Source organism: Buteo buteo, chromosome 7 (assembly GCF_964188355.1).
Source record: "Buteo buteo chromosome 7, bButBut1.hap1.1, whole genome shotgun sequence".
Taxonomy (NCBI): Eukaryota; Metazoa; Chordata; class Aves; order Accipitriformes; family Accipitridae; genus Buteo; species Buteo buteo.
Window position 1 is genome coordinate 28,291,290 of NC_134177.1, and position 26,722 is coordinate 28,318,011.

Below are 26,722 nucleotides of genomic sequence, written 5' to 3' on the forward strand. Positions count from 1 at the left end.
GCTGATGTCTGCAACGTACCTGATTTTGCATGGAAAGTGCCTGCCTCAGCAAAATTGAAAGGTATCACACCAAGTTTCTCTGAAGAGGGCAAATCTACACAGGTTTTGCAGGCTCCAGGGAGTCATGATTCCAGGCCTGCTTCCAACGCTGCTCTCACACTAGTATTTGTCTTCCAGTTGCTCTGGGCTCACATCCATCAAGGCTTTCCAACTGTGAATCACACTGCAAACAAGGGTTATTTGACACATAAAGACATGTCCTTTAAAAGGATGGTTTTACACCTGAAACATAATTTACTACCTATAGGGTGACACTGAATGTGTTTGTTTTGTTTCATCGTGCTGACACCTAGCCTACTGGGATGCTGAGAGTGAGTTTTATGCCAGCTGCCTCCACAATACCAGGGAGCTGTGAACACCTACACTTCCACATGCTCAGGTGAAGCTCTGGTGTAGGAAATACTAGATTACTCAAGGCCAGTTCTCATTACCTGAACTTGAAAAGTTCACAAGTAGCACATTAATGATTTGCCTGCTTTCATAAACTGCACATTTCTCTTTGCGTTGCACTGATTTCTCAGAGGGTGAACAATCAGATACAAACCTATCACCTCTGCCTTATCCATACCGATTTCCTTTATCCTGGCTGCTGCAGTAACGTACGATCCCAAGGACCAACCTGGTTTACCACAAACGGATATTGGTGTCACATAGCCCAGAGAGGCTGTGTTTGCTGTCAGGGCAGAGATGGCACAGAAGGGATGGACAATCCCTTGTTTCAGGCAGCACAGACTTTGGTGTCACCGAGACTGCACCCTGGGACATAGACACACCACTTGCTCCTGCACCAGCTCTGTGTGCAAAGAGCTTCATTTCTAAAGCGGATGGTCTGGTGCCTTCTGACCACCATGTCCCAGAGATGTGTTCACAAATGCAAAAGCAGGAGGGAAGGCATGAGGGGGTTAGCGTCAAGGGGCCAGCCCACCGGCCACAGCCTTCCTTGGCCACGTTGTCATGTTTGGCTCTGGCAGCGTAAAGGAATTGCAGTGTGTGCTCATTTAGGAGGCACTTTTAGGGGATTTAGTACAAACAAGAATGAGTTTAGCAGTGTTTTGAAAGACAACGGAGCATTAAGTCTGCTCACAGAAACAGCTTATGCCTCCCCACAGCCTGGGGAAAATGGAGAAGTTAGCTTTCCTTACTTTTTTCCATTCCTTTTTGTATTGGGTGCCCATGCCCAGGAGCTGGCAGCAGGGTTGTGGGGTCTCTGTGAGGAGAGGCCAGGGCTGCCCTGTGCTGGACACAGCCGGTTCTGTCCGGTTCCAACCAGCCCAGGGCAGCTGGGGGAGCTGAGCCCCTCAGAGGAGCCAGCAGTGCCCCTGTGAGAGCATGCTTAAGAAAGGGGGGAGGAAGGACTGGCAAAGAGGGACTGTTAAGGGCAACCCCCCATCCCCTGCACCTCTTGCGGGAGGAGAGGAGGTGGGAGTCACGAATGAAAGACTGAAGTCAAGTCTTAGGAAAAAAGGGGTGGGGGGAAAGATGGTTTGGGGTTTTTTCTTTGTTTCTCACCACCCAACTCTATTCTAATTGGCAGTAAGTTCAACTAATTTTCCCCAAGTTGAGTTTGTTTTGCCTATGACAGTAATTGGCATGTGATGTCCCTGTTTTGTCTTGACCCACAAGCTTTTTCATTTTATTTTCTCCCCCTGTTCTCCTGAAGGGTAGTGAGAGCAGCTGGGTGGGTGTCTGGCAGCCAGCCAATGTCAACCCACCACACTTTTCCATCTTCCACACAAACCAATTACTTGCTCTTTAAACAGGCTGCTCTGGAGAATGAAAAGTTGGAGGAGCTAAGCTTGCTGAGCTCCTGGCTTCCCTTCCCCCAACCTCCAAAACCAAGAGCTTTAACTAGAAAAGGGAAAAATTACCTTTTCCTTCAGATCAAACTACCGATTTTTATCCAGAACTAAGTCTGAGTATACAGAACACACAAAAATCTGTGGATTTGGAGAAACTTCTTTGAGTGACAGGTGACAGTCAAGACAATCCTAGCACAGCTAATAAAAGAATTTATTGTAAACATATGTATCTTACACAATTATACAGTATAATACAGATAACATGTAGGATTTAAACACTCAGCCTTACAAATAGGGGCAATATTTGTAAAGATATCTTTAACTTGTATCAAGACTGTTTAGAAAGCCAGAGAAATATACCATAACATTTCAACACACTGTATCATCTGCAGCGTTCAACACACACCTGAACGGGTGCATGAAAGTCCACAACCTCTAACCCATCTCCAAGCAATTCCCACAGGAACTTCTCACTGACAAATTTTCTCCCACCACTTTTCAAAATTCAAAGAACTTGTTGCAAACGTTTCCTACATCTGAAGGACTAAACAAATGTTATTTTCTATCTGCTTTTAACAGTTTATTTTTCTTCAGCAAACTTTATATATTATTAATATAGCATCTCCTAGGAGAATAACCTGTGGTTGCTCAGGAATGTAGCAACAGATCTCCACTGCAAGAACCCCATTAAGAACAAGGGGCATTTACCTGCCTGCTTCAGGGCCAGGTTCAGGACTCATTCTGAAACTCCATTCCTCACAGAAAAGCAGGACACAGGCAAGGAAGCCACAATTTGCAAACAGATGCCCAAAGACGAGCTCCTGCATCCTCAAGAGCTGCTCTCGGCGTATCAAAATCCCAGAAACTAAGCCCACAAGAGACAGGGGCTGGAAATGCATGTGTCATTGCAGAAGATCACAGCATGACTGAGTTTGCCCAAAAGGCTGTTCCCACACAACCTGCAGGCTGTCATAGCAATGGCGACAGATATCTTGAAAATGCCCTTCTTTGTAAAAGCTGCATACAGGGGTGCCTGAAAGCAGTATGGACTTTGAGTTCACTACAGCCTACAAAGTGTGGGGCCTGCAGTTCCCCAGCTACCTGGATTCCTCCCGACTCGCAACACTGAGCTGAAACATAATCACCACTGCTCAACTCCTTCACACTGACCTCAGCTGAAAAACTCATGTAAGGGGTAAGCTGTGCACTTTACTTGTGCAGGCAATCCTGCACTCAGCTCACCCGAACAAGCCAGGATTATCTTTTGAATCCAGAGCATCTGAAATGCCCTTTCTATGGGGCATTTAAGTCCTTCTCTGAATGCTGTTTGGATTTCATCCATTGGTCCCATTTCCTGGATTCAAGGGTCAGGTTCTGCCACTCTTATATTCAAGCAAACTAACTCCCTATTAGCTCTGATGAACAGAGAGGGGCTTTCCTGCAGATCCTTGTTTTATTTAAGGTGGAGAAGACAGGCAGCATCTCATCTGAGGTACACAGTACCTTCCTGAGTTTAAGAACTGCATCAAACTTATGCTACTCTCCTTGTAAGCCTGAAACCACCCTCTAACTGAACCATCTTCCACAGTTCCTGCACACTACTGGAGTTACCATCACCTGTCTTCTAGCCCAAAAAAAGCACCAAAAGATAACATTTTGAAGATTTCTGTTCCTACCGCAGGCCAGGAAAGATAACTGTAGGTTAATGTTTAAAAAAGGCTTTGTATTGTCAAAGCACGGCACCAACAAGAGTGAGGCCTCAGTACACCCCAGTGAGGTAGGTATCCTGCTCCCCATGCTCAGAGATGGGGAAACTGAGGCACAGAGTGATTAAATCAAAGGCCATGCAGCAGATCAGAGACCCAGCTGAGATCAGCGCATTGGAGGTTCTGGCTGTTTGACCCATGCTCCACCCACATGACAGCACTGCCTCACAAAACAAGCACCCTGAAAGCATGACAGTCCAATACAAGTCCCACCAGCTTTACAATGGCTTATTCACACTACTAGCAAGCACCCATGGGGCAGGACAAAGGGTGGTGGATGTGGGGTGGTCAGGATGTTGTCAGCGAAGCCTTCTTCAGCGAGGTGTTGATAGCCTGGCTGCAGACATGCCTCCTACACCAGTGATGTTCCTGAGACAGGTAAGTGCTGGGGTTAGTAGCAGAACTTCTTCCTGCAGTCAAGACATCAGAGGAGCTCCCCGCAAGCAGCAAATCCCTGATTTTTAGATCCTATCAGGCCTCTCTGTGTTTGAGCAGAACTTAAGCCAAAGTGGTGCTGCTCCCACAGCACTTCACAATCCAAGCTGATCATTAGTGAATGCTGTCAAAACATTAAGACTTGTACAACACAGCTGGTCACCTGCCCTCCAGCACACTCCAACCCTGCTGACAGCCTGGGGAGGCACTTGCTGGGCAAGCAAACAGTTTCAGCCAGTCCAAGCCCACAAACACTGAATACTGTTCATGCTCCTCTTCTTTCCCATGCAGGACAAGTAGTCAGTCAAATCTTACCAAGCCTGATCATGGTTTGTTCATCTTGACTGAGCATGTGTCAGTCTACCCTTTCTGAGGTGTCTAAGAAGGGTTGGCATCTGACACCTCCTCTAGAGATGCAAGGAATTTGGTTAGGTGACACTTAGCTGAATAAACTAATGAGAAGCCTACCCAGCTGTGTTCTCAGTCACATACATCATGCTCAAGCAGGACTGGCAGAATTTGTTGCAGCCATCAGCCTTCTGCTCCCCCATACCCAAACCTAACCAACCAACGCACCCATCTACTCAAATGACCCACCTTTAAAAGCTGCCTTTGACTTTTCTCAGAGAGTGCCAAAGCAACTGTTCTGCCCACTGCATGGGGAAAGCAACTCGTATGTAGACTGCATCAAAAAGTGTAATTTCTTTTCTTAAAAAAAAAGTTCAATCTCATCAATACAGCTGTCTCAGAGGGACCAGGCCTGTGGAGTCTCTCACAGCTAGCAACTCAATGCAATGTTTGTTCAGCCACTGAACATACACTTACCAAGTAAACACTGACATTTAACAACTTGATTTGGAACAGAGCATCATTTTGTTGCATTAAGGTGCATCTTTTAATTGGAGGTAACAATCTAGTAGCCCAATGTTATAAATGTATATAATAGTGTCCTACAGAAATACTGAATTTGTCAACCCAACTTCAGTCATAAATCCACCTTTCCTGTAGCATCTTCTCTGCTCTATTTCATTGTTCCTCATTTAGTATCTTCATATGTTTGTTTGTGAGGAAGTCAAGAAAGGGAATATTACAGATGGCTTTGTGAATATTCATCACTGTGATCTCTCTTGGAGTCCTGCAGGGAATGCATCAGAGATGCTATTATAATACATAAAAAGACATGTGTACATAAAGTAGCAAGTCAATAAATTTACTAAAGGGGGGTGGGGAGAAAAAAGATCAATCAAAAAAGGATAAAAGAGCAGGTTTTAGAGCAACACAGGAAAAGCATTAAAATGTCACAGCACAAAAAAAAGCCACTCTCAAATGACTGGGGGAAACATCTTGGGCACTGGGACAGGAAAATCAAGAGTGGAAGTACTAATTCTTGAACTTTTATAGCACAGACTATGTGTATATATTTCTATATATAACATATATACATATGTTTAATATATATTTATATAAATATTTATATATTGCATACAAGTAAATATTTAAACTGAGCATTTTCTTGAAAATGAAAAAAAAAAAAGAAACCAAAACACTACAAGCTATCCCAAATCATGCTGCTGACAGAAATCACGATATGGCCTAATCATTACCATAAAAATCACTCAGTATCTGAGCCAGAAAAGAGATATCAGTAAAATAAAGAAGAGATTTTTTAGGTTGTCTAAGTTCTGGCGGGCCATGGGTAAGTTGTCTACATGGTAACCTGAGATGGACAAGGGAGAGAAGGTCCTTCCAACAGAAGACCTGCAGAAACAGCTCATCTGCCTTTGAGCTTGGCAACACCAGAGAATCCTGCCTCAGTTTTTAACATTGTCTATGTTTCCATCCTTTGCCACTGTGGAGCCAGGAGATGACAAACCCCCTCATAAGGCTTGAATCTTCCCAGAATATAGTTCATACATTCCCTCACTCACATGGTCTTAGTAACACAAAATCTGACTAAATTCCTCAAGCAGTTCAGTCCTTAGTGCTAGTGTAAGTGGTCCAAGAGGAAACAAGCTGCTGTACCTGTTGTGAGGAGCTGTCTGGTATGCCACAGCTAGTGCTTGCCGTAGGATATCACTCATAAGCTGTTCAGTGGCCTGTGACAAAAGACAACATTAGGAGACAGCATTATGAAAAGAGGAAAGGAACAGGCTATTTGCTTGAGTATCAGTATAAGAGCAGCTGAAATTCTGGCTCACTTCAAGCCTGTATTCAATCAGCAGGGGGCAGTTAAAGATGCCCAAGTGAGTTTTATTAGCACAGTAATAAGAACTGAGTATATTTAACAGAAAGGGACCTGTAGATGCACAGAGCTCAGACTGCAACTGCCCAGTCTGGTTTCTCTCTGGTCTGGTAGAGCAGTATGTGCACAGCAGGGTGGATCCAATGTTCCAGAGCATGTGCTTCAAAGAGCATTTTAGGGGCCTTCTCTCACACACCAGAGCTTGTTTTGTACATGGCAGGTTCCATATATTCTCCTGGGAGCTGGTATATGCTTGTTAGCCACTCCCTGTGGTCACCAGGCTTATGTCAAGACACTTTCACAAAAACCTCCCAGCCTGGACAGCAAGCAGACGGCAGCCGTACGCCCTACGCACTTGGCTTAATCAAGGTTCAATCAAAAGCTAATTAAAGCTCTTGGCTTTCTGTGCCTGTATCAAGACTAGAACAGAGGTTTCTGGGACGTTCAGTCAGGAAAACTGGCATAACTCTACGATTATAATGGAGCAATCTGATGGCTACAATCTGTGTCTACAAATGGAGGTATCTGTATCTGAGTTCCACTATGATAAGTAACAGACCACAACAGAAGCGTGCATGCGGGTGCATGTGTAACCTGGAATCAATTAGCTTTTGTAAAACTGATCTTCTGATAAGCAGCAGTCTGTATAAACAACCCCCAAAATTGTCTTTGGCTTGAAATACAGCAGAGTGCTGCCAAAAATAATCTGTGTTAGCCTTCAATCCAAACCCAAGAACTCCAACTCCATGCTCTTCAAAACTTTGGTAAGAAATGGTCTCTGTTTTTCCAAAAGTGATTATGATAGAGAAATGGTTTCTCATACAAGGCAGAATTGCTACTGTCTGCAGGAATTCAGCAGTCTCCCAGGAGAGACAACCCAGGCAAAAAGGAACTGAACAGTGTTTAGGAAAAAATAGCTAACCTTGTATAAAATAATCAAGTCTTACAGAACTCTGGCAGATTCCCCTCCAATTCTGAAGGGTAGGACAAAGTAAGGGGTACTTTCAAAGTTACAGAATGAGTCACTGTCTTATTGGTGGTGAGAATCTGCAAATCACTATGCTGTGTCCAAGCCAACAAATCAGAAAGCTGGAAACACACAGAGAAGTATATGACTCTCTTTGGCCAGCTATGTATCTTTCTATACATGCACAAAGACAGACATCAGACTCTGCATCTCCTGATTTGATAAATGCATATTAATAAGGATATTCCATCTTTTTTTCTACGTTACTGGGTTAATACAGTTGCACAGAAGTTCTCACTGTGACATAATTTCTTACCTTTAAAATCATATCTTCTATTACTGAGGCATAAACATTCTTTTGTACCTCAGCAGGCTGAAAAGAAATCCCTATCTATAAAACACGAGAGGAAAAAAAAAAAAATTAGTACATCAAATAACACAACCCACATTGTATTACAGATTAGATGAAAATGAGATTAACAGAAAAAAAAATCTATTACAAAGGGTAGTTAAAAAACAAGCAAGCAGACACTCTAGAACTTTCAAGCAGTATAATCTCAGGCTTCATTTAAAAAAAATCTGGAGAAAATGAAGCTTGACCATTAGAACAGTCTGCAGAAATGCCTCTAAACCACAGAAGAAACAGCAGGTTTTAATTTTTATTTCAAAGTCCACACAAAAACCAGGCTGCATTGGGTACCTTTGGACTGAGAATGGAAGCTCCATTTTAAAAACGGTACATATACTCAATCCATCTATTCATCACCTTCCCTGCACCTAACTATGGCAACTATGGCAGACCACTTTAAACAGTACTCCTGGCACAGAAGTTCCACATCAAACAGTGTTTCAGCCCCCAGTCTCACCCTCATCATGCCTGTGCCCTTGTCACCTATGTAGCAAGAGACTAGATACACTGCAGAACTGAAGTTTTGTCCCTTGATGTCAGCGTTTGAGGTGGAGAGGGAGATCCTTTCTTTCTCCCACAACTGCTGCTCCTGTCTCTGCTGGTACAAGCAGAGCACCCTTTCCTACAAGCCAAGACAGTCTCCTCTCTTTCCTTCCTGCTGCTGTGACAAAAGACCCCCCTCTCTCTTTCTTTTACCCTAATTTGAATAGGGGGAAGAAATCCAAGCAGCAGAGAAGGTTACTGTGGTCTAAGCTTTACCGCAACCCCTTTTCAGGAGCTGCCATTAAACAGCTCTGGTCCAAACAACAAGTTTGCATCTTTCACGTGACGGGAAAGGAAGAATTCAGTGCTAGCGCTCCTCTTCCCTCATTTCCCCTTGCTTCTAGCCTTCCAGGATGATTTTTCTGGTACTAAGCCCTGCAACACAGCTACTCTTGAAATGACCTCCCGGCTGGCATGCTTCACTTTCTCCTGCCAGCACTGGCCAGCTGAGTGTTGTAAGTCAGAAGGTCCAATTTTTTCAGGGCATTTAAAAAAAACTTTCATAAAACACCCAGAAGCCCATATAGATGAAAGAAAAGCAACTAAATAAATGTAAGACCACAACTAGCTTAACAACAGTTCTTATTAGCTTTATGATTCACTTATTACCTTCTCTGCAGTGTCCCTCACAAACTCTGATGCAGGCAAGGAAGCCAAGTAGAACTTCATCTCCTCTTGTTTCTCCTCCTGTTCTTTCTTAATGTTTATTTTTAATGGCTCGCTAAAGTTGAGAATATCTACTTCCTCTTCATGTTCTGGTTCTCGTTTCAGAAATTGCTGTAGTTCCTCTAGTTTGCGGCACAGCTCCTCACCACTGCTGTAAGACGAAGGGCATTCTGAAAAAGAAGCAATCAATTAAACACATGATAGGTTATGGAAAGCTGTTTATAAACAGATGCACACTCAAAATATGTTAAGAAATTAAGGTAATTGGAAGCTATTTTTGTAGTTCCTACCAAACATAAGGATGAACAGAAATGCAAACAGTCATTGAGAGCCTTCTAATAACATCTTCATGACTCTCATGGTCCTCTCCCTCATCTGCCCCTACACCAATCAAGAAGGCTGCATTTCAAACAAAACCAGTCTAATGTGAGTCTCAAACATTTTCACAGAAACTTTCTGACAACTGGCAAAGCAGTCTGATGCGCTTCAACTTGCTTGGAGAAATGGAGTTTTTTTACTATGTAGGCACCATGTAGCACTAAATCATCTTTTACATTGTGGCAAGTATTATCATGCTTTTTAAGAAAAATCAGAAGACAAATTCGCAATGGAATTACACAAGGGCAACCTATTCTCTGCATGCTTGAAACGAGCCAGTAAAACCTTTATTAGAAAGCTATGCAATAAACAGATTCTCTTCTTCAAAGACAAACACAAATCTAGTTATTTAGGTACAAATATTAAGAGGTGGATGTAGGCTTCCTTTCCACCTTCAACAACTGCAATACAGGGCCAGACTTGGCAAAGAATAATCAAATCCACACACTTCTGTGAAATTCCTTAAAACCCTGTGTGATCAGAACAGAAACACATTCAGCTTTGGGAAAAGGATTATCTGAAGGCGAAACAAGAGAGCTTAACTGTGAAGAATGGATGAAATTAAAGATGTATGTTTAATACATACTAAAATGGACTGTGGAGATCCCAGAGCTATGCCTAGTGAAATAACATAGCAGCTGTAATAACAAAACATGAATCTTCACACAGGCCAATTCACCTTACTTTTGGAGGTAAATTAACCCCCACTGAGCTCCACACTGCCTGCCACGTTTGGGTTTGTTTTTTTTTTTTTTTTGTACCTGCACTCACTCACACTGTTTGCATGGTAAGTCTTAAGAGAGGCTAAGCTTACCCAAGGGCAGAAATGTCATTACTCCCTATGCTTAGTTTGTGTGCCCATTTATAAATTATTACATTGTGGGGCAAGAATCACCTCTCAAGATTTGTCTACACTGGGCCTCCAAGGACCTCCAAGCAAAATAAAACCCAAAAGAGGCCCCAGAAAACATCAGGACTGATAGGGACAAGGGACAGCCTCACTTGTAGGCTTGCCCTTACGACCTCCAACTTTTGTTATTCCAAAGTGAATTAACTTAAAAACAAAGAAAGTAAGAATCCCCTTCTCCTGAAGAAGTAGCATGCATGTGCATACAGACAGTCCTGAGCCATTTAATAAGCAGCATCTTTGGCAGAAAGGAGCTTTCTGTCCCCCCATACTCACCCGGCTCACTGTCTATCTGCGTCAGCACATCTTCAATCGAGTCCTCGTCGTTCCGTAAGGTCTCAGGGTCAGGTGGAGTGTAGCCATGGCACCGACACCAGTGTACCACATGCTTTGTTTTCAGGGGTGTAATACTGTGAAACCTGGGGTGCTTCTCTATGATTTCTTGTAGGATCTTTCTCACTGTCATGGCTCGTTGCCACTGTGACAAACCAAAGGGAAAGTTCATCACACTGGCTAAAATGTTTAAGGCTAGACTATGGCCCACTAGACTATGGCCCAGAACAATAATCCAGGTTGCAAGGAAAACAAAAGGAACATGGTTTTCTCAGAAGTCAGAATGACGAGGAAAAACAAATGTGGAAGATGGTCCTAATCCTGATATTAGGCAGCTGTAGGCAGGTCATTTAAACTCTGCTTTGCCATCCAAGCAAAAAATCAAGAAAAAGTGACACACATTTACAGGGCCCTAGACACATTTGTCTTGACTTAAAATGTCTCATCTCCCAAGTAATACCTAAGATGGCATAGTGCAAAAACTCCACTACAGCAAAATATGTTTCTCAAAACTTTGGTTAAACTCTTTAATCATTTAAGTTGGCAATAGCAGAGGGTCTAATCAGTTTTAACGTCTTCCCTGTAAAATTCCATAGCAAGATAACAAAATTATGAAGAAATAGGGGGAAACATAACAACCACAATACAAAAAGGTCCAGATTAACTGAAATATTTATCTTTGGTGAACTGACAATCTATTTCAGCACTAGCACCGCTTATGTCAGATCCCTCAATTTTCTTCCTACAGAAAGTAGACACAATCCCATGAAAAGATAGACAAAGTAAGCTGGGTAAAATTACCATGAGCGTAATATGCCACAGAGGGGTGATGAGGATAAAGTGTTAACAGGACAGTTTGCAAAAATTTTGATTTTTAAAATGCTTCAAAAACATCTTTCTTTGAATCAACCGAAAAATGACCTTCAGAGTCCCTTCTGCTTGAAGTCTCTGAACAACAAACTGGATCACTACCTGGACACAAATCAGTGTGCCTTGCAGTAAGTAATAGTTCCATTTAAAATGCAACAGACTGCTTCAGAAAACAAATCAGCTAACAACAAGGTTCCATAATTCAGAAATCCTTCTTGTGTCCCTATGACTGCTTATGAAACACAGGAGGAGAGGATTACCTCGGCTGCCCTCCTCTTCCCAATATTCCAGCTGTAATACTGTTCCACTGAACTGGCACAAAAAGAGCTTGCATCTTCACCTAGAAAACACAAAGCCAAAAACAGTACTAAATTTTTAGTAAGTGAAGTAAGATAAATTCTGGTTTTGATATTATTTAGTGGAGAGGAAGAGGGAAATGTGTTTCATGCTCACAGGATCAAGGACTGTAACTCTCTAACTCTTACAAATACTGAGCTCTCTCTGAGCACAGCACAGTTATGTGCAGCAGACACTGGTTTTTGGATGCAGAACCAGCATCCCTCTTGGTCACATACACAGGTATCTGTGGCTATATGCTGTTTTAAGCCTCTTTTTCCTCCCAAAACTGTAATGATGTAGACCTGTAAGTCTGCCTTACTGGACAAAGTCTCTTCCTTTGGAAAACTTTTTTTTTGCAAACAAATTACAACATAAAAATGAAACAACGGTGAAAAAGTTTCCTGGCAAAAACATGAGGAGGGGATATGAATCCTAAGCGATGGATTCATGAATGCTACTGTAGGCCAGAAAGCTGTATGTAATTGTTGTGGTTTAACCCCAGCCAGCAACTAAGCACCACGCAGCCACTCACTCACTCCCCCCCATCCAGTGGGATAGGGGAGAAAATTGGGAAAAGAAGTAAAACTCGTGGGTTGAGATAAGAACAGTTTAATAGAACAGAAAAGAAGAAACTAATAATGATAATGATAACACTAATAAAATGACAACAGTAGTAATAAAAGGATTGGAATGTAAAAATGATGTGCAGGGCAATTGCTCACCACCCGCCGACCGACCGACACCCAGCCAGTCCCCGAGTGGCGATTCCCTGCCCCCCACTTCCCAGTTCCTAAACTGGATGGGATGTCACATGGTATGGAATACGCTGTTGGCCAGTTTGGGTCAGGTGCCCTGGCTGTGTCCTGTGAAAACTTCTTGTGCCCCTCCAGCTTTCTCGCTGGCTGGGCATGAGAAGCTGAAAAATCCTTGACTTTAGTCTAAACACTACTAAGCAACAACTGAAAACATCAGTGTTATCAACATTCTTCACATACTGAACTCAAAACATAGCAGTGTACCAGCTACTAGGAAGACAGTTAACTCTATCCCAGCTGAAACCAGGACAGTAATGAAAGCTTTACTGTGCTGCCCACTCCTACTTTGCTCACTGTGCAGAGGGTCTGCCCTACCCAGTCTCCAGGACCACTTGTTCAAAGTGCATTAGTTGCCAGAGAAAGCTGACACATTTTCAGCTATGTACATATGTAAGAGGTATGCAATTATAAAGTACCATACAAGATTAAAAAGTTTCTCTGCAAAAAAAATCTTAAAAAAAAAAAAAAAGCCAAAAGCCCCAATAGCAAACACATTCCAATGCTGAGCTATGTTATCATATTTGCAAGCATTTCTGAAACCCTGGTATTAAACAAACAAACAAAAAAACCCCAAGCACATCCATTAAGGACAAACCAGGGAAAAGATGACCTACTTGCAGCCGTTATGTGAGGAAACATAATCTAGTTCTAAACAAAACTCAGGTGAAAGTTAATAACTGCTGACAACATATTTGGCTTTATTGGAAGAACGTAATTGGATGGATGAGCCCAGAGGGTTGAGGTGAATGGGGTGAAACCCAGTTGGCGGCGGGTCACAAGTGGTGTTCCTCAGGGCTCGGTGTTGGGCCCTGTTCTGTTTAATATCTTTATCAATGATTTGGATGAGGGGAGTAAGTGCACCCTCAGCAAGTTTGCAGGTGACACCAAGTTGGGAGGCAGGGTCGATCTGCTCGAGGGTAGGGAGGCTCTACAGAGAGATCTGGACAGGCTGGATCAATGGGCTGAGGCCAATTGTATGAAGTTCAACAAGGCCAAGCGCCGGGTCCTGCACTTGGGTCACAGCAGCCCCATACAGTGCTACAGGCTTGGGGAAGAGTGGCTGGAAAGCTGCCCAGCAGAGAAAGACCTGGGGGTGCTGGTTGACAGCCGGCTGAATATGAGCCAGCAGTGTGCCCAGGTGGCCAAGAAGGCCAACAGCATCCTGGCTTGTATCAGAAATAGCATGGCCAGCAGGACTAGGGAAGTGATAGCCCCCCTGTACTCGGCACTGGTGAGGCTGCATCTCAAGTACTGTGTTCAGTTTTGGGCCCCACACTACAAGAAAGACATGGAGGTGCTGGAGCGTGTTCAGAGAAGGGCAACCAAGTTGGTGGGGGGCCTGGAGCACAAGTCTTATGAGGAGCAGCTGAGGGAACTGGGGCTGTTTAGTCAGGAGAAGAAGAGGCTGAGGGGAGACCTTATAGCTCTCTACAACTACCTGAAGGGGGGTTGTAGTGAGGTGGGTGCTGGTCTCTTCTGTCAGGTGGCTGGAGATAGGACGAGAGGAAATGGCCTCGAGTTGAGGCAAGGGAGATTTAGGTTAGATATTAGGAAAAATTTCTTTACTGAGAGGGTTGTCAGACATTGGAACAGGCTGCCCAGGGAAGTGGTTGAGTCACCATCCCTGGAGGTATTCAAAAAGTGAGTAGACAGGGTACTCTAGAACATGGTTTAGTGGGCATGGATGATGGTTGGACTCGATCTTGAAGGTCTTTTGCAACCTAAGTGATTCTATGATTCTAATTCTAAGCATCTTTAGAATAACCCCTGGACTAAGCTCTCTAGGAGAATGGCTTCATTTCGTTCTGCCTTTTAATAATTTTTGTGGCTACAGAGTATGCAAGGCATTCTGTTGATACACCAAAAACAAAGCAAAGCCTTTTCATTTACTGCTTACTTTTTTCAGCAATTAATGGAACCTTCTTCACTATTGCTGTTAAAAGCTGCTGGATGTTCTCCAAATATTCTATGCTGCAAGGGATAAAAGAAAAAAAAAAATCACAGAGAAGAATACTGTTGGAAGCAATGAATCAGATGCAAAAGGTTTCAAAATCACTGCATGGTTTAAAGTCCCTAGCCCCAAGGCATTATAGCAATAGCAGTGTGAGGATAAACTGTTATGCCCCAATCTGTAGAAGGCATTTCAAACAGTCCTTCCCCCTGCCTAAGTGTCCACATCTGAAGCTGCATTTGTCAAGCTGAAGAAACTGAAGACAGGCTTTTTTGGGCAGGCTTGGAAGAAATCCCTGCATCACCTTGCAAGCTGCAACACTACTTTGAGGGATAAGACACACCTATTAATGCAGGCTGTCCCAGTATGAACAAGGGATACTGCATGGGAAACTTTGCAGTTATGGGAGTTCAGATAAATTTTATTTAACCAGCCATACTGTATTTAACTGGCAAGAACTGTATTTTCCATTAGTTATTTTATAACTAAGATAATTTCCAGTGTGTAGTGACTTAAGATTTATTCCTGTCTCCTACACATACCCTCCATCAGGGTAATGTCTGCAGGGATATGTTGGGATAACAAAACTTTTCAAAACATGGAGACAGGAAAGTCAGCCACTGGTGGAATCAAGAGCAGAAGAAACATCCTACACACTACAAGAAATATGCAGACAAAATTTTGCAAACTGAGTTCTGGTGAAAAAACATTAACAAGTACTAGCAAGAGCATCAAAACAAGGCACTGGATTTCACAGCATCCAGTGAACAAATACTCCAATGATCTTTATTACTTAATTCCAACTCTGAACCAAGGCAGCCCTCATACTAAGTAATTAAAGAAGTGTATGAGCTTAACAAGACTAGAGAGCCAAAAAGAGAGACAGTTCTACTTATTTCAGATGCCCCTTTTTTGACCTGCACTTCACTGGGCAGTTTGACTTGACCTCAGTAAGGACACACAATGGCAATGGGAATTATACAAGCAGTGGATGATAAAGAGGTTTTAGCAGCTTGAGATTTTAGCAAACCCCAAAACAACTGCAAATCTTCAAATAATTTTTTTCCCCTTTCATGAGCCCTACATACAACTCCATTTATAAAGAAAATACTTCAACACTGTCTGAAACAAATGCCACCCAACAGGATTAGTACTGATACAGCAGCATATGGGACAGAAGATTTTACAATGTATTTCTAGGTCAAACTTAATACTACTGCACATATTCCTAGAACCTCCTCCATTCCCCCAGTATTTCAAAGATCAGAAATCCTTACAGAGAAATGAACAATTACTTGATAACGTAATTCCCAAGTTCAGAGCTCTCTTCTGTTTTTACTGCTGCTTGGGCTTCTTGGGTACCCACAGAACTGCAGTTTTGTCCTGTTGAATCAGGCTCCATCTTAACTTCAAAGAAACAGAACACATTTTAAAAGACAAAAAGTACCACTCAGCTTAATAAATAGTGTCTTGCGAGACTCCAGTTAGACTAAGGGCCTTACATAATATCACTTCATTTGTTGTTTGCATTCTGATTGTTAAGCATGAACAAATTTGACCTTCAATTCTGCTGAAAGCCACCAGAACATGTTTCCCCCGCTCCAAACCTCAACATGCTCACATGTCACCCTTTTTAGAAAATCTGCATAATCAACTGCTGATGTTTTGCATGTGACTAACTGAACTAAACTGAACTGTCTGCAAATGCATGTTGGCCTTTTTGTAAACAAAGCTGGATAGAAAACTACTAACAGTTTTATCAAGAAGTGACATTTCAAAGTGAGAATTTTTTTGAAGACATCACTGATTTTGACATCAGTGAACTCTTTCATGTCTAGGACAGAACTCCGGTGAGACAGGAGCAGGGAGAGACAGAGATGTTCCCAACCCACAACAGCCAGGCAGTCTGGTCATTCATGTGGGATGGGTGAAACACATGACAGTTCTGCAAGAACTGGACTTTGAGTATCTCAGCTCTGGCCTATGCATTATTCTGGGAAGTACTGTATGTACATCTTTCCTCTGTGTGTGTGCGCAAGCACGCATGCTGTCTACACCTAGTGCTGTTGGAAAGCATTCTCCAGTATGTTTCACCATAGTCACTATTCTGAGGACAGCAGTAACTGTGATTAAATACATGCTGCTCTATGCATTTCTGCAAATATGGATTGAAACAATGAATGTTTACAGTACTCATGGTAGCTTTCCAGAACATCCTCATCTCTCTCTGTACTTGCCTATGCTTTGAGATTTGTTGAGGGGGAAGTCACTGCTAATTTCCTGGTCCCAGGTGTCATTTTTACTTGATTTAAACACTGTAACAATGGAAATAAAGGAACCCACAGTCACAGGGTCTACTTTTGTAGTCGGGCCACTTGCATAAAGCAGCACCAGCTTATTTCTACTACTCAACTTCCTGAGAAATTCCTTGTTACCTTTAGTGATGGATGCTGTAGAGGGACTAGGGACAACTGTACTTGCTGCCGTGACAGCTGCAACAGCTGAAACTTTGCTGGTAGAAAGAGACTGTATCACTGGGGGGAAAAAAAAAAGAAAAAAAAAGAACAAAGAAGGAAAAAAAAATCAAATTTCATACACTTTGACAAATAACCATGTTCAGAAGCAACACAGTGTTTTTGCAGCACAAAGTTTAGGGATGAATTTCCTTGCTACATTTTCTTCTATCTCCGACTTTGGACCACGTATGCCAACAGTGACCAAGAGCTACCCTGTGTCAAAGGGGATTTTCAAACACCATCTGTCATCCTCCTCTGCCCTTTACCTTTGTTCATAGGCATGAGTATTGTCTGAACACCTCCAGAAGCTGTGTTTACACCGAGCTGTTTAAGCTGGCTGGGAACTGTCAGAACAGCCTGCTGTGGACTAGACTGATTTGAGTGGATTTTTAGCAACCCTGCAAGAAGAACGGAAGACAAAATGTTAAATAAAACACACCATTTAGTTTATCTGCAGCTACTTCTCTCCCTTTCTGCCTGAACCAGGATGGCATGTAAGCTAGCACTACCACCCTCTTAACAAGCCACAGTTCAGTGAACTGTCAGACAAGTTTTCAGTGAACTGTCAGACAAGTTTTTACTGACACAAATGATTGCTAAAAATACTGGGGTGCTGCACCACAGTGTGTGCAGTATTATGTGCTGCACAGCGCTCTGATATTTGTAAAGCAAGTTTCCTAATTACCTAAGTAATCCTAAGCAAAAGTTGATGTAACAAACCTTTCAACTGAAGCAGGCTCAGCACAGAGTAAAACACTCTTGTCAGAACAAGACCTTGTGCTCAAGCGTCTGGTAAGCCAGTGAACTACAGCTCTGTTGTACTTAAACAGCCACTCTCATTGAGGTATCCAAGTGCCGCACACACCTCTGCAATTCAGCTCAGCAGCATCCACTGCTGCACAGCAAGTCTGATGAAGGACATACCTGAACCGAGTGTCCTGTGTCTTTCTGTAACATGCACCGAATACATCCATAAGGATAGCTAATCAAGCTACAAAGTGTATTGAAATGGGGACTAAATTAAATCACTGATTTTAGTCAAGGCAAAAAGAACAAGCAGGACATTCAGATATTAACAGCATTATCAATGGCAGCACCCAGTGACTTTGGTGGAAATCAGCACGGCTCCAAACTGTGCCACAGTGTCACGGGCGAGTAGTACTCATCACCTGTCCACGAGCTCTCTCCTCCACAGTGATGACATCCCAAGCCACGACAGCGAGCACTCTAACACTGTGATTTTGGCCTATGTCCATCCTTTCTACTGGTAAAGCATCTATTTTCAATACAATTGTATTCAACTTATAGCTAACTTTTCTTCAGATTGTGGAAATTTAATAGGCTTCTATTTTAGAACATTGACAATAGTAGACTTCTTAGTTTCACAATGGTAATTTTATACTCACGATTTGTTTTGAGATAAAGTTTCCATTCTCCTCATATTTTATTATTATTGTTTAAGAAACACAGCTGCCTTCCAAGTACTAGACATGCAAGGTCTGGTGAAGATGTCTCTTGGTTTTGAAAGATGCACAGTACTGGTCAGTTAGGCTTTCACCTCCAGGCAAGAAGGCTAACCTAGTTATTACCAATTCACTTGTGTGTGATGCACCAATGTGTCAGGATAGGACAGCAAGGGACCCAAACAGCAAGGCAAGTAAGACGGGACATTTTCAACTAACCCTATTAGCCTCATGGGTAGGAGACATTGTTCATAGCAAAACAAGGGAAAATTTGAGATTGTTTTTTGGTTTGGGGGGGGTGGGGTGGGTGGTGTTGGTGTTGGTTTTTTTGTATTGTTTTGGGTTTTTGTTTGTTTGTTTGTTTTTTTTACATAGAAATAACATGTTTTATAGCCACTGCTTCTTTTGGGATTCTTGAAAAAGTAGTTTTTCATGATGAAGTCAGTGCCTCAAGTTACAAAAGGCAAAACAAAATCTAGATCACATTCTCATACCTAAATGGGAGTATTAATCTGAAAGCTATTTAGAATGGCATATTTTCTACAAAAAAAACTTGCTGCTTTGTTTGCAAAGAGGAAAACATCCAACTGCTTACTGCAGAATTGTGGCAGTCTTAGCAGTCTATGTCGTTTACTTTCAAGCTCTGGGAAAAAGAGTGATGAAAAAGGAGGAGTTTGGAAGACTGTGTACATAGGAAACAAGAAGAGCTGCTTTAAAAACACACTGTCAGATGAGCTCAGCATCACTTATTTTCTCTTTTCTGTATTTTCACTGTCTCCACTTAGTAAGAAGCCACTTCAAGTGAACACAACATGCCAGCAGGTAAATCAACCAAAATGAAAATTTCAGATTTTAATCCATAATACTCAAATTAAACCTACTGTATTTGCTCTCCATAATACAAAAGATACTGGAAGACAGTAAAACTAAATAAGGAAAACTGCCCTCTACATAAGGGCAGTCCATCTTTACTACCTCATCTTTATTAACTTGACACATTCCAAATCCAGCCTACCTCACTGTACTTAATGGATTTTGACTTCAAAGCCTTCAGTTTCCCCTAATCAATATCTCTCTCCTTTCCAAGCCAAGCAGAGCAGGTGCAAAGCCTCAGAGCCAAATTCTGCTCAAGCAGCTTCTCCAACTTCAGTGGGGGTTTCACTTTCACAAACTAATCAAGTCTGTAGTATTGCTGGTACCTTGATAGTTTCAGCATTCAGTGACACACTGTGCTCTTGAATAGGCAGAATGCATCTTCTAATGAGAATGTGGCATGAAAACTAAAATCCCTCTCCAATACCAATGGGCAACTCATGCTATTATTTGTAACAGATACACTGATGAGATAGGATGCCAAATTATTTAGACATCTCTAAGCCAAAAGTTATGCTAATATGTTTTATAAAGCTTGATTTGACTTTGACACATTCACAAATGAAGGTGACTATATTCTTCCATTTACAGCGAAGACATCTAAAGAACTCACACCTGGATTTTAACTTTCTATAGGAAAGGCATGAAGGGAGTTTAATACCTGATACTGAAGCTTTTCCAGTCACAGGCGTTGATGTAGGCATCAGAGAAGCAACACTTACAACAGTGGAAGTAGCAGTCTTATTCACTACTGATGAAGTAGACTGGCTCTGGCTTATACAGATTTGGTGTCCAGATGTCTTTGCTGCAGGAGTTCCAGAGGATGAACTGGAACCTGCATTATCTATTTGCTGTGTAAAAGAGGCAGAGAGGGCTAACAAATTCCTTTTCATGTCATAGATGATTCAACAGTAAGCACAACAAGGCAATATCTAGAAGTAGCAAAACCAAATGTTTATCTATCCATCATTAAGAAGCAAGAGGTTCTCAAGCACATATCTAAAAGCCCATATACAATGATGGTACATACAGAATGGAGGCTGTTTCAAGCAGAAAAAATGAAACTGTGTACACATGAACTGCTACTACAACTGCTTTGATAGTATCTGGAGCCAGGTCCCTTAACTTCAGCAAGCAGGTAGGCCTCCAGATGAGAAATTTGACCCAGGAATGTTTTGTATTTCCCTGCTGCTCAGAAGTCCAGAGGTATCAGTAGACAAATGGGAAAAAAGTTTGGGATAAAGAGGCTGGATGGAAAATTTCTCTCTCTGCAGCTTCACTGAGAGCTGTAAAAACAGTGAATAGCATTTAATGCAAATTCTAGCATCTTCACCTATACATGCTGTGTATGCCAGCATTCAGCCCTCAGAGCGCAGCACGGTGTCAACTCTCCACTTGTTTAATCTTCGCCTCCCCACAGGCAAAAGAAGTGAGGTTAGGAAAACCCCTGGAGTGAATTATACACTCCCATTTTTGCTGCCTCCTCCCCACCCCCATGAACTCATAACTCCATGCCAGGTGGACAACCTGCATCAATTGGATGCATGGCTGCATCCACGCACAAGAGTCTTCACTCTAGGAATGCAAACGTTTTGCTTCCAATCTCACTGTATGCCAAAGCACCTCATTCCAAGGTTGTGTTGTTACAACTCCGCTGGGGTGGAGTGACATCCTTTGAACACAGTCAGGACCAAAGAACCACAAACTCTAGTCACTGATGGCCTCTGAAATCTGTTGATAGCGGATTGGGCACTAAGCACTGTGGAGAGTCTGTGATCTCAAAGGAGCAACATACAGTCTGGTTACTGCTGGCTTTCACTGACCTGCTGGATACAGAGCTTCAGGCATTTCACATTCTTCTGCAAATTTTTGTGCCAGCAGCAGATTTGGTGTTTGAAAGCTGTGTAGACCAAAAATATCTGATCTATATGATTGCAAAAGCTGTTTCAGATAAAGCCTTCCCTGCCTACCTGAATTTTAACAACATTAAAAGCAAGAAAGCGCAAGTTTCAGTTTCTCTTCTCCCCTTGTTTCTTCACAGATACTACTTTATGCCAAACAGCAAACAAGCCAACAGAAAAGGAGTTGTGTGCACTGTGCTGGTACACAAATATGAACAGGCCCATCAGCAATGCTGACTGAGAAGACGAATACCAATAGTGGAAAAAAGCAGTGAAATCTCTTCCTGGGGATGGACACACATGCTAGACTGCAAACGTTACATTACAGAATATTGGTGATGTTTCTCACCTGGGCCACCCCGTTTGTGGGAAGGGGCATAGCAGGAGCAGCAGCTGTGGTGATAACACCTCCTGATACTCTCAGCACAGTGGTGCCAGGTTTGGAGAGCTGGGATGAGGCAGGCACTGATTTTATAGATCCATCTGATATTTTCACCAGCGATGTCTGTCCACTGGGTGCAGCCTTTGAAAAAGAATTCAGCATAAGGAAAAAGGTATTTGTTTGGATTTTTAAAAAATTTCTTAAAAAACCCAACAAACAAAACACAACAACAACAAAACAAGACAAATACTTTCTATTACTGAAAAATATTATCAATTTTATCAAGCTGTAGACTTTGAAAAAATATGCCTACCAATCTTGAATTTTGGATGACAAATTAAAAGTATTCTTCGGGATTTTGAATTTCATAGGGACAATGTGGTAGTTTTTAAAAGAAGGACTTTTGAGGGATACCCAAATGAAAAATTTTTAAGAGTTTTAGCAAGTGACCCATTTCTAAGCTTCAAATATTTAAGCACATTTTTGCACCTGACTGTATTCACTTCTCTAATTCCATTTCACCTTCTAGTGGAAGGTGTCCCTGCCCCTAGCAGGGGGGTTGGAACTAGACGATCTTTAAGGTCCCTTCCAACCCAAACCATTCTAGGAAATCCCAGAGCACATTTACAACCTAGCAACCCAAGCTTACACACAATCCGCTCTGAGAACAAAAATAAAGCTGGAAAAGTATGGACCAATATCTGCATATGAAAGTAGGCCTTCATGTGCTTTACTCATCGTAGCGCAGGCAGCATCATAACTGTACAAAAACCAAACCAAACCAAAAAACTACAAAATGAAAAGCTCTCACAACATGTGGTTCCTATACTTTATATGACAAAATGCTAACTAGTAAGAGAGAAACACATCATGTGCATGTTACCTGTGTAAATAGAGCTGTTTTCTGTCCAGTTATCACTTTTAGTGCTTGTCCTTGTGTGGAAGATGCTCCAACTCCTACATTGCCCTGAACAACTGAAGCTGGAGTCAGCTGCTTCCCAGAACTCTGAGGAGAAGGCTGGCCAACCAGAAAGGTGCCCTGCTCCAGAAATAAGTTAGGGTGGTCGGCACTTTGAAATACACTTAAGAGTCAATAGAAATTTAGGAGTATCAATACAGGATAAAAGCCTGTAGCTATAATGCAACAACATCATTTCATCTTCTAAAAGAAGGCACTGCTAATTACAGTGAATACTTCTGCACTAAGAGCTGGACATAGCCTTCTCTTCCTAGTGCAGAAAAACATTTTCTGATGCAAAGGAAGGGGTGAAAAAGCCACAGTTTCCTGTTTTGTCAGAGGCATCTACTACAATTTAACACACTTCGTGCTCTTCAAGTTTACTCTTTGTGACAAATGCTGCTTAGCATGCAAGATCAGAGAGGCTACTGCTGGGCTAGGCAAAAAAAAAGACGAGAAATCGAGACATTGTCACCTTCTCACTTCAAAATGTATTTAGTCCCCCACAAAGGCTATATATTCAGAGCTCAGCATGCAGAAATCAAAGCGACAACTGGAGGTGTGCACTCGAATAACCTACCACCTGAGACCTTCCCATCCTTCCTGCTTCACATCAGTATTCAGTTGCTACCCTTCAGAGGCTTCATTCACCCACCATCACACATGGAACCCTTTACACAATCTTCTGTTTCCTCATTTTTCTTTCTTACTCAGCCTTGCTGTTTCACTCCAGTAACTCTCCTTCATTCTCCTGTATCTTGTGCTTTCCTCCAACTCTTACATACCCTACTGTGCAAGACAGCTCTTCCAGCACCATCTCCGTCATATCACCTCTCTTATTTCGATAACGCTTGCGGCCCTGCCACCAGGCACTCTTATCACACTCTGTCTCTTCTCCACCCACTGCTTACCCTGGCCTTACTCAGTGCTGCTTTCTCAGCCTGCAAGGAGCCATGAGGGTACAACCCTGCAAGGGAAGGTGAGGGGCAGAGATGTGCCAATAGCAACAGCAAGTGGTAAAGCAGGTGCCTGGCAGAGGGAAGAGATACAAGGGTTGTTAGCGACGACGTAGATTCCAGTCCCAAGAATGTTTCATGTACTACAGAACCACAGGACATCCACCTAGCACCACTGCAGCCTGAAATGAAATGTCAATCTGCTTCACCCGAGATGCTTATGCCACTGACCTGGGGTGTCTGCTTCAGGATGTAGGATGTATAGGTGAGGTGCTGTGACAAGTTACTGCTTGTGCTTTGGGTTCCTCCTCCTCCACTACTCGTAGAAGAACCAGATTGGAGACCTGTAACCAGAAGAAAAGGCTTGACCCTTTGGTAACCAGACACTTTCAACTGCTAAAGCATCCCTGTATATTAAGTAATTGAAAACACTCTGCAAGACATTTGCTGCCACATTTTGCAGCTGAGTAACATTATTACCCAGTACAGCACAGTTCAGATGTGCTGCTGTGCTCCCTTATACCTCAGCAAATGTCATGAATGAAAAGAGCTATGGGGGAAATAAGGAGGACCGGTGGGCAAGCAAAGCTCATTTCAGGCTGGTTTGAATTTTCTATCAAAAGAAAATGCTATCCAACAGATGAACAGCCTTTTCATTGGTCTTTTGCAGGTTATGAAACTGCAGCAAGAGCCCTAAAAACACTCTGAACCCCACTGACGACTTCGTTTTACTTTTGTTGGGTGTTTCAGTGCAATTTTGTTGAGTATTAGATCATAGATACCAAGCAGTGGTAATGTGCAGTGACACTTTGATATTGCTCTGCCTACAGAAGGAACAGCCTGAACACTGATTTTTTTGCAGTTTTTCATTAAGAAACAAAGGTAAAAATAAAATATTTATGGCTTTGTCATAAAAATCAGAAGTATTTGTTCTTCCTTGACACCTGTAAGATTATTTCCTTGTCCAAGTTGGACTGCTCCAGCTGCCTCTCTAAATCTCAAGCAATGGGGCTCCCATGACAAGTTCTACAGCCAAAAAATACTTTCAGCAAGAGTATTTACTTCTTCAATGACATGTACTCTATTGCTATGTTGCTGGTATTTACAGCCTCATATATTAAACTGAATAATACCTCTTCCTCACTGCCAGTATCAGAACTGGGAGCAAAAAGTTTACACCCAATCCATCTCCCATCCCAAATCCCAGCCTCAAAAGGAGCATTCTGGAGAAGGCTCACGACAAAACTCTTCATCTACACAGTCCAAAACCTGCAGTATTCTTTCCCTACAGCAACAGCACACTATAAACTAAGTATTGCCCACTGGAACTATTTTAGCAGTGTTATTCTCCATGTATCTCACAGTAAGTTTGACTCACAAGCCCATTAATAAAAAAGTGTTTCTACTGGACTCAACAGCTTGGGGCTAAACCTTATATCAATATTCAAAATGATTCCTTTCCCTCATTCCAGATGCAGTATCTTGTCCTTTTCAAAGTTAGTTTCTTATGTTTCTAGTTTCTCCAGGGTGTCATTCCATTATTTATTAATAGCTTTCACAACTACATTCTAATCCATCTCAGTTCTACATCACAAAAATGCAGTTGTCTCTTTCTACAGATCACAAGGAAGAGTTAAAGGCAACTCTCCACTGAATTTTGAGGAAAATTACACTGTCTGCTTTCAGCACGGAGAGAAAGACATTGAGAGCACCGCATGAAGAGCGGTTTCATCTAAACCAGAAGACACTTGTAAGATCTCACTCTTAAAAAGCACCACATACTGTGTTGTTGTGAACAGAGAAACTGCACCCCATTACCGAGTTTCACAGTACCAGGATGCTTTCTAGCAAAGATGCCAAACATATTAATTATGCAGTGATTACATTATTTAACTCATTAGATTTCCCTGCAAGACTAACTAGCATTATTTGTGGCTCGCAGTATGGCTCCTTGGGGTATCAGAAGCAGTTTTCCTTTCCCAGAAGGATTCTTGCTGTTGGTGGTGAGGTACAATTTGGTGCCTGGTGGCAAGTTTGCCAAGTTTGCCAGGTTGGTGGCTGGTAACTGCAGTGTAGCCATCACTAGAAAGGAAGAATAAAAAGAAATAAAACTACTGCTTCCAGAAAGTAGTACACATTGAAATCTGCATGGGATGAAAGTACTAGGAGTGACATGCAGCTAGCCTTTGATAATCCATACTTAGCTGGCCTAACCACAGATTAACTCCACCAGTGATGCACAGACACTTTTCTGAATATGTCTGAAAAAAGTTTCTCTGCACGCAGTACCACTTATGGCTGCAGGCCAAAACAACACAGCCATGGGGTCTACAGACTTACTCCAGCCCAGACGCCAGACAACACCTTTCAAACAGTCCAGAGCCTGAGCTAACATGCTCAGCTAAAGGCAGCTGCCTGCAGAAGCAGGCGGGGTGCTTCTGCCCATACTCCTGTAACTGTAAGCACTGGGGAAGATGCGAACATGTAGTAAGGACAGTTTGGCTCTTAGTTGCATTTATGTGGAGCCCTCTGACCATCTAAGGACCACAATGCTGGGCGAAAATGTGAGACCTGGTTCCAGTAAAGTCTATCAGGTCTCCAGAACATTCCCCAGAATATCTGTCTGATCCCCACTCACAGAACACTGCATGTTTTAAAGTACTTGTGCTTCCTCTTCCCTCTTACAGATGATGAGTTAACATTTTCTTTAGTACTAATCTCACTCAGCCTGAATTTCCCTACAGACCTCTCTACTCATTTTCAAGTTTTTCAATCACACATAGTTATTTTTCAGTTGAAAAGCCTCAAAGTCTACCCATCATGAGCCATTAACAAGGTGTAAAATTACTCTACCTGAGCCTTGAGATGTACTTTTCTGAGCACCTGTGGAAGAAACTTGTGCCTTCGTTATAGTCTGCACAGGCTGAGCAACAATTGTCCCTCCGCCTCCACTCACGATGGCTTTGGCTACACCTTGAGTCACAACCTGCTTCGGACCAACAGCCTTTGCTACAGAAGAGCTAGATTTTGCCACAAGTATCTGGCCACCACTTATAGCCACTGCTTGTTTCACTGTCGACTGTAAAGCAGAACCAACTGGAACGCCAACAACCTGCAACAAATAAGTATTGGATGATGTGCTGCTGGCAAGAGCAATCACGTGAATTCTAGCTAGTATGCTACCTCCATCTCC

General features: G+C 42.4%; 1 protein-coding gene across 15 annotated transcripts in view; it reads right to left on the reverse strand.

The window, feature by feature from the left end:
- Nucleotides 1-26,722, reverse strand: part of YEATS2 (YEATS domain containing 2) — a 60,548-nt gene that overhangs the window by 5,987 nt on the left and 27,839 nt on the right. For 10 of the 15 annotated variants that reach the window (XM_075031967.1, XM_075031962.1, XM_075031963.1 and 7 more), the window contains 16 exons: nt 26,383-26,641; nt 25,450-25,611; nt 23,761-23,873; nt 22,499-22,654; nt 21,583-21,756; nt 19,994-20,183; nt 17,263-17,394; nt 16,916-17,014; nt 15,776-15,887; nt 14,427-14,500; nt 11,636-11,715; nt 10,449-10,650; nt 8,831-9,057; nt 7,586-7,660; nt 6,083-6,156; nt 2,053-5,195 (listed from right to left, as the gene is read on the reverse strand). In XM_075031967.1, coding sequence (XP_074888068.1) covers nt 5,087-5,195; nt 6,083-6,156; nt 7,586-7,660; nt 8,831-9,057; nt 10,449-10,650; nt 11,636-11,715; nt 14,427-14,500; nt 15,776-15,887; nt 16,916-17,014; nt 17,263-17,394; nt 19,994-20,183; nt 21,583-21,756; nt 22,499-22,654; nt 23,761-23,873; nt 25,450-25,611; nt 26,383-26,641 — 2,238 coding nt within the window. In that variant the 3' untranslated portion in view covers nt 2,053-5,086. Of the gene's footprint in view, nt 1-19; nt 224-2,052; nt 5,196-6,082; nt 6,157-7,585; nt 7,661-8,830; nt 9,058-10,448; nt 10,651-11,635; nt 11,716-14,426; nt 14,501-15,757; nt 15,888-16,915; nt 17,015-17,262; nt 17,395-19,993; nt 20,184-21,582; nt 21,757-22,498; nt 22,655-23,760; nt 23,874-25,449; nt 25,612-26,382; nt 26,642-26,722 lie in introns of those variants that run through there. The other 5 variants (XR_012650999.1, XM_075031965.1, XR_012651000.1 and 2 more) reach the window with 5 other exon arrangements.